Raw genomic sequence first — 11,517 nt, 5'->3', positions numbered from 1 at the left:
TGGTTGGGGGCCACAGGTCTAGAGCAAAGGGAGGCAGGTGGGCAGGCCTTGTTGGGGGTTCCCTAAACTCCATCAGATGTGGTGGTCCTGAGGTGGGTTCCCGGTATCTGTCCAAGCAGCCATCAGGGGCCAGTCCCTTTCACCAGGAACAGTGAGGCTTGCCCACCACTGAAGCACTGCCCCCCACCCCCTCAGGCTCACTCCTCCACCTAGTGCAGCCACCAAGGCCATTCCTGTTCTCTACCAGGACCTCAGGGCTTAGCACTGCCCACCCCAACTGCTGGTGGATCTCTCCAGGTCTTTTGTTAAGGGATTTTTATTTTGTTTTTTTCCTTAAAATTCCCATGACAGATTACATAAAAGCATTTTTAAAGCATGTTTACTGTACTAAAAAAATTAGGATTTAGGCCGGGCGCAGTGGCTCAAGCCTGTAATCCCAGCACTTTGGGAGGCCGAGACGGGCGGATCACGAGGTCAGGAGATCGAGACCATCCTGGCTAACACGGTGAAACCCCGTCTCTACTAAAAAAAAATACAAAAATCTAGCCCGGCGAGGTGGCAGGCGCCTGTAGTCCCAGCTACTCGGGAGGCTGAGGCAGGAGAATGGCGTGAACCCGGGAGGCGGAGCTTGCAGTGAGCTGAGATCCGGTCACTGCACTCCAGCCTGGGTGACAGAGGGAGACTCTGTCTCAAAAAAAAAAAAAAAAAAAAATTAGGATTTAGAAGAAAACCTAAAGCAGGGAGGAAAAAAGAACCCCCTGTAATCCTGACCCTTGGGAAGCACCAGCAGTGAACCTGCAGTGGACTTGCTTCTGGGCAGCAGCCGAGCTCCCATGTGGGACAAGTGCCACGCAGGCTTCGAGGATTGGGAAGTGGCGTGGCGGGAGTGGGGTCGGGCAGAAGAAAGGCTCAGTGCTTTGTTCTTTGAGACAGGGTCTCGCTCTGTCACCCAGGATGGAGTGCAGTGGTGCAATCCTAGCTCACTGCAGCCTCAAGCTCCTCAAACTTAAGCAATCCTCCTGCCTCAGTCTCCTAAGTAGCTGGGACTACAGGCTTGTGCCCATGAGCCAGCCACCAAGTCACCCCTAAGACAAAGAGGATTCGGCTTATCACACAGGGGTCAAGTGCCCCTAGGCTGCAAGGCTTCTAAGGGGTCCAAGCCTTGGAAAGTCGCCCTTCTCAGAGTCCCCAATTCTTCACTGCCTTTTGATATTTGGTTCCTTTCTCAATCAAGAGAATTTTTTGATTATTTGTAGAGATGGGGGACTGCCTATGTAGCCCAGGCTGGTCTCAAACTCCTGAGCTCAAGAGATCCTCCTACCTCAGCCTCCCAAAGTGCTGGGATTACAGGTGTGCACCACTGCATCTGGCCTCAGGAGGTGCCAGGAGGGTATAAATGGTGGGTCTCAAGAGCCTCATGTCAGAGGGTCTCCATCCTCAGGATGGAACCACCTGGGGCACATCAGGCTCCTGGATAAAATGAGGGTCCTCAATGCTCCTGTGGCTCCCCAATGTGATGTCCAGGGGCTTAATCCCTTTCCTGTTTGTCACCTTCCTGCTGATGGTGGGATGGGCTCAGAGCCCCTCAGGGAGGAAAATAAGGCTGCCGGCCAGACCAGGGGGGTGCAGGCCACCAGGGCTCTCTCCAGAATTTGTCTGCTTGCTTCACAAGACTTGCAGATGGTCCCCAATATTAAAGCAGCTTCCAAACACATCCTGGACATCAAAGGGGACAAGATGCTCAGAAGCCAGGAAGAAGGCAGGACTCGGGCGACAGAGTTCAGAACTCGTGGTTTATTGACACTTCTGCATGGTGGGCCCTTGGGAGACTGCCTTTCTGGCATCTTGGGACTTGTCCCTAAGAACAGGGAAGACAGTCATCCTGTCCTGGAGCAAGGCTCCCCCTTGCACAGGAACACAACTCCCATGCAGGACAAGCCCACCGAGACGCATGCAGATAAACCCTTGGCAAGGCCTGCACCACACTGGAATGGCAGAGCTCCGTGCATTTGGCAAAGCTATGGACTTGGCATAGCTTTTGGCAGAACGCACAGGACTCTGGGGGCCGCCCCCTTTGAGCTACAGAGGCAGAATCGAACCCAAAACACTGCTTCCTTTAACAGAGTCCAACTGGGTTACATTTAGCTTGGGGTGAGGCTAGGCCTAGGAAGGGCCAGAGCTGTCCTCCCAGCCCCGGGAACACGGCTGAGGTGGCCCGGTGCCCATGCTGGGCTCACCACGGGAGAGGAGGGGAGAGGGAGGGGGCTGCATGCTGGCCCTGCCACCCACACCCTGTCCCTTTCCCCACTAAACACACCCATTTCCTATCCTGGGTTCTGAGGTTGGGGCTGCCTCTGGGATTCTGAGGGACCGCCCCCACCCCTGCAGGCCTGGGCTCAGAGTCAGCCACACCTGTAAGGCAGGCCCCACTTCCCCAGCTTTTGTATTTCATATACAGTGCTGGTATCTGGAGCTCCATTCTTTTTCAGCCCACTTAATTTTAATAATAGACACTAATAACACTGAACCACTCCACCCCGCTGGTGCTGGCGGCGGGAGGGCCCCGTGTGCTGGCAATATCTCCCTAGGACATGCTGGCTCACCTGCACCCACAGCGTTCCAGGAGGTCGCGGCCTCTGCAGACTCAGTGCAACCCCGGGGCCTTACAAAAGGGACACTCAGAGGTGCACCGCCTGCTCAGCTCACACAAGGAGCAAGTGGAGAGCCGGGCTGGAGAAAGGATTACAATTTACAGACAAGTGTCCCTGGCTAGGGGCCCTCATGGGACTGTGGCTGGAAGAGAAGGTCGCCCAGGAGGCTGGAGGCTGAAGACACCTGGTGCTTCTCGGTGCAGTCCTGGTCAAGATGGAAGAGCGCTCCTCTGTGCCCAGCTGCTGTGCGGGGGTGGATGAGGGCTCCCTCGGTCCCAAAGCAAGGACAGAGCAGCTCCCAGTGCTGGCACCAGACCTCTGCCAGGCATGGGGCATGGCCATCCTCTGGGGTCCTGGCTCAGGGATGGGGAGCGGTGGCACTGGCACAAGCCTGGGGAAAGGGTTTCCCATACACTGAGGCTGCAAGATCTTCTGGTGGAGCCTCAGGCTAAGGTATGAATCAGACCACCAGGTGATATGAGCCGAACCTCCACAGGGTGAAACTCTACTCTTGGCAGCCAGGAACATAATTATTAGCAAAGAAAAGAGAAAAGCAGATGCCAATCATTCTCTCCCTTCGTCAAGGTTATGCCCACAGGCAGGGTGGGCTGGTGGTGAGGGTGGAGCTGCGTCCCTGTGTCTGACTGGGCCTGTGCTGAGAGGGCACCGGGACTCTGGATGCTGACCCCCAGAAGGAGACAGCAGGCCTTCAAGTTAAGCCAAGCAATATTTGGTCATTGTTGGTGGCCAACCATTCTCTGAATGTCTGAATGACAGTGACTATGTTTAAGGTGGTTTTTTTTGTAAGAGACCTTAAGCAATGCATCAACTGCACGGTCTCAACCTCATCTGTGCTATGAGAATGCAGGGTAAGGCTGGGTGTGCAGGTGGGGCCCCAGCAAGCCTGGCTCCCCGCTCCTTATGGGACAGAGTGCTCCCGTCAGGAAGGTGGCTCTAGTGTGCCTCCTCAGCAAGCTGAGAGGAGGCCGAGGCGCTTGGGGTACAGTTGTGCAGACCTTCCTGGGGCTCCCGCTGTCTGCAGGTAGACTCTGAATGCCTCTATGGAGACCACACAGCCCAGCTTCCTCCCTTTCTCCTCTCCTCCCCCTGCCCTGCTCTGACCTGCCTGGAGCAGCCCTGCCAACCTCCAGCTCAGCCCTTTCTGCAGTGCTTGGCCCTGCAGGAGGCCTCTGAGTCCTCCCCTAGCCACCTGACCTCTTTCCTCTACCTGACAGCCTTGCCACTTTCAACTTCGCACACCCTCAGTGAGCTCCCTGAGGCACCCAGGACCGTCGCTTGTGAGCCCCGTCTCAGGGTGCGCTAGGGGATATGGAGCTCTCATGCCTGCTCAGGGCATGGGGCAGAGCAAGACAGGCGTGCTACCAGCCACCATGGCAAGGTGAGGGGCTGTGGCCTGTGCCATGGACTCCCAGCAGCATCCCCGCTGCCTCCAGACTAAGCCAGAGACACACGGGCTGCCTCTGCGCTTGCCTGAGTCTCTTAATTAAGTGTCTTTCCCAATGAGACCAATTTGATTACAAATTCACAAGACATTTGGGAATGTTCCAGTCACACAGCAGCAAGGTCCCTCTGCCCAGGATCCAGCCAGGCCCGAGGGGGTGGGAATGCAGGCAGATGGGCCAAAGTCACCTGGGATGCCCAGAGCCCCGCTGTCGGGCCCAGGCACCACCACACGGCAGTCGCAGCTCCTGCCAGTCACCTGGGGTTGGGGGGAACCTTGGGGGTGCTCAGCATCACAAAGAGGCGGAAAACTCTTCCAGAAATATCTCACCAAAATCATGCCTCCCTAACAAAACAAATCCTGCTTTTCTAAAAACCTCAGTGGGCCTATCCGAGCCCACTGCAGTCCTAGTTTCTTCAAAGCTGTGTAAGGCACTTGAATGGCTTATTAACACCACCTGGAAAAATTCCTGTTTCAATCCTGATTTAGAAAATAAATTCAATAATACTGCAAAAAAACGTTCCTTGAAAAATAGCTTTAAAAAAGTAAATAATTAAGTTTTCTAAAGAATAAAATAAATGCTAAGCTCTGCTTAAATTATATGACACAACAGGTCATCTTGGCACTGATAAAGAGAAAACCTTGAATACTGCTTCTGAATTAGACCTCCCTGGAAAAACAAACAAACAAACACACCAACAAAAAAGACACATGTGCATCGCCAGTTCTGAGCTCAGGGAAGAGAGCAGCCCGGAAGGCCCTGGTGGGCCCAAGCACATCACGGCTGCCGTGGAGCAGGGGCAGGGGGGTGGCTGCTACAGAACAGACCCTGGCCCTGCTGCGCTCTCCTCTTTGGGACACCGGTGTGGCCGACCAGGACTGGCTGGGCATATCTGTAAATATGAACCCACCCGGCCCCGGCCGCAGAGAGGAGCAATGGGAAACTGGGGCTGGCCACCCCGCTGCTGGGCCTGACCCAGGGGGTGCTTCAAGAGTTTGGCTCCTGGGACTGCCCCAGGGTCCCACATGCATGACCATGCTGCTCCACACACACCAGTGTCTTTGGTTTGGCTGCCGTTGGGCACCTATGACCTCTGGTCCCACCCCGGGCCCCATGGGAGCTGGGAGTAAGAGCCGGTCCATCTTCTCTTTGGTGTGGTCTCCTAGGCTGCCTTCCACCATCTGCCCGCCACCCAGTGCAGTTCCACAGCCACCAGGACGGGCTGTGGGGGGCATCCCGAGTGGCTCTGGAGTGCTGGGGAAAGCACTGTGGGGCGGGCGCCCTGTCCACTGCCTGCCACCTGTTGGGTCCTGAGGCCTCTGAGGGAGAGAAGGACAGGGCGGGAGGAAGGGGAGGGCAGGGGCCTGGACCACCTAGCTTCTTGGTGGAGCCTGGGTCTCAGGTTCTGGAAGGCTGGAGGGCAAGTCCTGGCTCCTCCCACCTGCCTGGGGGTCCCCTGCTCCCTGGTTCCCGCCCTCCAGCAGCTCTTGGGGGTCCCTGAGGAAGACCACCATGACCGTGATGTTGTCGTGGGACCCCCGTTCCCGGGCCGCAGACACCAGCTCCTCAGCAACATGGAGCCCGCTGCCCTGCTGCCTCATCAGGTGGCTCTGGACGAGGCCAACTACTTCCTGGTGGGGTACGACATCAAAGAAGCCATCGCAGGCGAGCAGCAGGTAGTCCTCGGAGCCTGTCAGCGCCCGGGAAGCTGCATCGGCCTCCCCAGACACGTAGGGCTTCTGGAAGACATCCCCTGGACAGGCAGAGAAGAGCCCGGGTCAGAGGACCACAGTGTCCGCAGCTTCCTCCCCGCCCACCCAGGCCCAGACCTCACGTCCTGCGGGGACAGAGACTAACCTGCTCTCACGGGGTCTATCGCTCCTTTATGCAAACTGCCCAGTGCTTCCTGCTTGCCTGGGAATGGAACCCCCTGACCTTGGCCTGTGAGCTCCCCCTTTCTCTGCCCTAGCTGCCCCATCCTGGCCTCGCTTCCTGGAGTGTCCAGAGACACAAGGAAAGACACAGCCTGAAGAGGGGCTGTCAAGAAGGTGCCACATCTGCCAAAAAGGACAGAATGTTTCAGAGGGGTCAGAGGGGTAGGTGCCAAATCCCTGGCAATCAGCTGGGGAGGGAGAGATTTTTTAAGTACCAGGAAGGAGCAGGTGTGGTCACGGGGAGCACAGCCTGAGAGCTGGCAGTGACTGCATGCTGAGACAATGAGATGCAGACTGGACCCACTACTTTTTTCTTTTTTTTTTTTTTTTTGAGACGGAGTCTCGCTCTGTCGCCCAGGCTGGAGTGCAGTGGCCGGATCTCAGCTCACTGCAAGCTCCGCCTCCCGGGTTCACGCCATTCTCCTGCCTTAGCCTCCTGAGTAGCTGGGACTACAGGCGCCCACCACCTCGCCCGGCTAGTTTTTTGTATTTTTTAGTAGAGACGGGGTTTCACCATGTTAGCCAGGATGGTCTTGATCTCCTGACCTCGTGATCCACCCATCTTGGCCTCCCAAAGTGCTGGGATTACAGGCTTGAGCCACCGCGCCTAGCCATTTTTTTTTTTTTTTGAGATGGAGTTTCGCTCTTGTCACCCAGGCTGGAGTGCAGTGGCACAATCTTGGCTCACTGCAACCTCTGCCTCCTGGGTTCAAGGGATTCTCCTGCCTCAGTCTCCCGAGTAGCTGCGATTACAGGCATGCACCACCATGCCTGGCTCATTTTTTTTTTGTATTTTTAGTAGAGATGGGGTTTCACCATGTCGGTCAGGCTGGTCTCGAACTCCTGACGTCAGGTGGTCTGCCTGTCTCGGCTCCCTAAAGTGCTGGGATTACCAGCATGAGCCACTACGCCTGGCTAGTTTTTTTTTTCTTTTGAGACATAGTCTGGCTCTGTTGCCCAGGCTGGAGTACAGTGGCACGATCTTGGCTCACTGTAACCTCTGCCTCCAGGTTCAAGTGCTTCTCCTGCCTCAGCCTCCCAAGTAACTGGGATTACAGGCGCGTGCCACCACACCCAGCTAATTTTGTATTTTTTGTAGAGAAGGGGTTTCACCATGTTGGCCAGGCTGGTCTCGAACTTCAGACCTCAGGTGATCCACCTGCCTTGGCCTCCCAAAGTGCTGGGATTACAGGTGTGAGCTACCACGCCCAGCCAGATCCATTACTTTTTAAAATTTTTATTATTATTGTTTTTTGAGACGGAGTTTTCCTTGTTACCCAGGCTGGAGTGCAGTGGCGTGATCTCAGCTCACTGCAACCTCCACCTCCTGGGTTCAAGCGATTCTCCTGCCTCAGCCTCCCGAGTAGCTGGGATTACAGGGGCTCACTACCACGCCTGGCTAATTTTTTGTATGTATGTATTTTTTAGTACAGATGGGGTTTCATCATATTAGACAGACTAGTTTCGAACTCCTGACCTCAGGTAATCCACCCACTTCGGCCTCCCAAAGTGCTGGAATTACAGGCATGAGCCACCCTGGCCAGCAAACCCACATTTTTCCCAAAAGAGAAAAAAGGATCGTCAGCATGAATGCGGGAGGAGGATAAACCTCATTTCTGGAATATTGGAAGCTTTACTTCCAGCCCACAGGGTAGCGAGGCACAGGTTTCTACGAGATTTGTAGGAGCTGTTTTAGGTGAGATAATAACATACAGTGTAACTTACACTCAATTACTCGTGCTGCAGTCTCTGAATCTGCCCTGTTCCCTTCACACTAGGAGGATATCACCCCAGTGCATGACAAATCCCCTCGGCCCACCGCACTGCCTCCCTGAACCCCTGGTGAGCTGCGGGCCACACTCCAGAGGCCTGGGCTTCTGAGAGACCTTCTCTCACTTGGGTCGGCCTCTTTGGCTCTCACCAATGGCTCTGGAGACGGCCAGGGTCCCGTTGACTCTCCAGCAGTCCATGTGAGACACAAAGCCACCCAATGCTTCAATGCGTGCCTTCTCATCCTGCAGAAACACAGCCAGAGTCGGGGGCCAGGGCCGGGGGATGGGGTGTGGAGCTCCCTGCTGCTACCTGAGCAGAGGCAGAGCTGCTTCTAAGATGGCATTCAAAGCCGCAGCACTTGAACAAAGCCAGGAGGCTCAGAGATGCACCCAAACTAGGGTCATTAAAAACAGTGAGAAATTATACACAACCCACAGTCCTTTAGTTGCACAAATGGTAAAATGAACGGACCACCTGAGGCCACCTAGCGGTGCCTGCGCCCCTGTGCAGCATTCTGGGTCAGGGAGGCACTCACCAAGCTTGCGAGCCTGACACAGACAGCAGATCCCTCTGCTTCCCTGTCTCTAGCTCTGGGACACTGTCCCTGCCCTGAAAGCTGCTGGGCCAAGACAGAACATGTGACATGAGTGGTCACACAGCAGGGAAGCCTGAGCCAGGCCCTGACGGCAGCCTGTGCCCACCCAGTTCTTTTTTTTTTTTGAGACAGAGTCTCGCTCTGTCGCCCAGGCTGGAGTGCAGTGGCACGATCTTGGCTCGCTGCAACCTCTGCCTCCTGGGTTCAAGTGATTCTTTTGCCTCAGCCTTCCAAGTAGCTGGGACTACAAGGGCCCGCCACCATGCCTGGCTAATTTTTTTGTGTTTTTATTAGAGATGGGGTTTTGCCAAGTTGGCCAGACTGGTCTCGAACTCCTGACCTCAAGATCTGCCCTCCTCGGCCTCCCAAAGTGTTGGGATTCAGGTGTGAGCCACTGTGCCCCACCTAGTTCTTATCCTCCTCTACCCAAGCTCAGCCCAGGCACAGTCTCCACTCACCTGGGGACCACAACACTCCAGGCCTGGGTTCCTCCAGGGACAGGACAGAGGCTTGGTCCAGCCACAAGTCCTCTAGAAACCTCTTTGGTCCTATCAGCCTCTGCCCGAGGGAGAGGCTGCCCTGATGACAGCCTGCTGCCTGAAGCCTGCACAGCAGCATCCCTGACAGAGTGACGGAGGCACCCTGGGAGTGAGGTACCTCCCAGGTCTACTGGGGAAAGAGGGCATCCTTTACCAGTTTCCCTTATCAGGTAAACCTCCTGACCCCATGCAGCACCAGCCCTTCTAGTCCCCAAGCACAGCACCAGCTGGGCATGAGAACTCTGATGCCCCAGGTGATGGTGTCCCCTAGACAGATTGGGGTATCAGCCAATCCCCTCCCCAGAGCAGATGGACATGCACTGCGGGAGGCCTGGGGGAGGGAACCCTCTCCAGACGCCTGCACCAAGGAGGAGGCCTCCTCGTGTGGCTCCCCTGCAGAGGGCATCATGGTGGGAATGATGTGGGTTTGCAGGAGTCCTGGCCTTCCTGGACGCCGCAGCCATGAGCCTGTGTGGCAACTGGACCAGCCTGGTGGGCTGGGTGCTCCTGTCCCAGCTGAGCTGGGGAATCAAGCCATGAAGGAGGCAGAAACAGGGACCTCAGGGCTCTCTCTGGGTCTAAGATCTGCCACCTCTGGGGTCTGAGCAGGGCAAGGGAAAGGCAAGGAGGACCAGGAAGGAGGGAAGAGCAGGAGAGAGCGAAGAAGAGGGGAGGAGAAAGGGCGTGGGGAGAGGCAGGTGGACGAACACACAGTACGCACGAATGTTCACACATATATGTGCCCACACACGCGTGAAGACGCCTGCAGACAGCAAGGAGCTGCACAGGAAGCAGCGCCTCCTCCCCTTGCCTCAGAGGCATTCCCTGGGGAGGGGCTGTGAGTGTGGGAGGCTCCAGGGAGAATCAGGAGCCTTTCTCTGCTTCTGTCTCCCACACACCCCAGCCCACTCCAGCCCCTCAATGTCCTAGAGGCAGGCACGTGGGCGGGTGATGGAGGATGAACTGCAATCTGCTCCCCATGCCCTCTGGAGGTGGGCTCTCCCCAGCAGGGGGCCATGCAGGCTTTCTCAGCTGAGAACCTTCCTACCTGAAGCCTGTGATCCCCTCTCCCACCATGCCCCATCTCCTGTGCTGGACAGGCTGCACCAACCCTGGCTGCGCAGGTTCCCCGGGCTCACCCTTCTAACCCTGGCCCTGCACCTGGGTCCTCCTCCCCTCCAGTGGCTCCTGCTTCCATTACACACTAGCCAGGCTCAGCCTGGTCCAGGATTAACACATCCCCAGCTAAGGGGTCTTCTCCCGGACTTCCCCATGAGTCTCCTACTCACTGATTTTGGTTGTTTGTTTGTTTGTTTTTGGAGACAGGGTCTCGCTCTGTTGCCAAGGCTGGAGTGCAGTGTCATGAACATAGCTCACTGCAGCCTCGACCTCTAGGGCTCAAGCCATCCTCCTGTCTCCTAAGGCTTGAGAGGTGGGAAGATCACTTGAGGCGCACCACCACACCTGGCCCCGATTCTAGCATAACCTGCCCTTTCCTCCTGGCCTCTCCCCTGGCCTGCAGGAGTTGCATCTGCCTGAGATGCGACTCCATTCCATTCATCTCTGCTACATCCTACCCAGGTCGTTGCCCTCCTCCTGCTCCCCCATTAGACTCAGAGGCAGGAAGTGGATCCTGTGTTATCTCACTGCCTCTACAAAGTATCCTGTGCAGAGTGGGTACTCAGTGCTTGGAGGCTGAACTGAGTGCAGAGGCAGGAGACTGTTCAGACAGCTGCAGAACAAGGCAGAGCACCATGAACTCCCCATGTACTCCTCGAAGCTGCTCTGGGCCGCTGCTGGACCCCCGTTGAAGCTCACCAGGTTGAGGCCAGTTTCTTGCCCTTGTAACCGACATGATGCTTGTTTTTGTGGCAGAACCTTGGCCTGGATCTGTGATTAATTCTCTAGGGTGGAGGGCTGTGATCAGCATCACAGCAGGAGGGGCCAAGCCTACAGAGCATGGTGGCAGGGCACTGGATCTGAACTCCTTGGCCCAAGTAGGCTGCAGCCAAGAACACAGATCCTTGCGTGTGCTTCTCTTGTGCAGGCTCTGATCTCTGCACTCCACATGCACTGGCCCACACAATCCTTAGCCCAAACCTCCAGGGACCCCCGTGTGATGGACTTGGAAGTGGTGGAGCTGGGACCAGGCAAGGCCGTCTGTCCATGCTCTGCCATGGCGCCATACTGCAGGGCTCAGGCAGTGTTTGAACAAAGTCCCCACTGGGCTTTAAGGGGGTGCTGAATGCTGAGCCTGCAGGTGTGCAAGCAGCAGGTGGGAGTGGGCCCAGCACGAATCCTGACTTGGCCACATTTTATCTGACTGCACGTCCTGGGAAGGAGAGCCCACTAGGCAGCAGGTGCCAAATTCCCCGACGGCGGAGGCAGAGGAGTGGCAGAGACTATCTGTGACTTTGGCAGTGTGCTCTGGGCAAGTGACTGAGCCTCAGTTTTCTCCTCCGTACAATGGGGAGACCATAAGCCGCGGTGAAAGGCCAAGGAACGCGGCTGCCCCGACTGTTACAATCATCGAGTCCCGGTGATCTCTGCCGTGCTTTCCAA

General features: G+C 56.2%; 1 protein-coding gene across 2 annotated transcripts in view; it reads right to left on the bottom strand.

The window, feature by feature from the left end:
* Window positions 1-1,779: 1,779 nt before the first annotated feature.
* PPM1F (protein phosphatase, Mg2+/Mn2+ dependent 1F) overlaps window positions 1,780-11,517 on the bottom strand; it is a 33,040-nt gene continuing 23,302 nt past the window's right edge. For both annotated transcript variants that reach the window (XM_005567862.4, XM_074004286.1), the window contains 2 exons: window positions 7,970-8,063; window positions 1,780-5,867 (listed from right to left, as the gene is read on the bottom strand). In XM_005567862.4, coding sequence (XP_005567919.1) covers window positions 5,488-5,867; window positions 7,970-8,063 — 474 coding nt within the window. In that variant the 3' untranslated portion in view covers window positions 1,780-5,487. The remainder of the gene's footprint in view (window positions 5,868-7,969; window positions 8,064-11,517) is intronic.

The sequence above is a fragment of the Macaca fascicularis genome, chromosome 10 (assembly GCF_037993035.2).
Source record: "Macaca fascicularis isolate 582-1 chromosome 10, T2T-MFA8v1.1".
Lineage (NCBI taxonomy): Eukaryota > Metazoa > Chordata > Mammalia > Primates > Cercopithecidae > Macaca > Macaca fascicularis.
The sequence above is the reverse complement of the archived record's forward strand: the minus strand, read 5'-3'. Positions and strand labels throughout refer to the sequence as shown.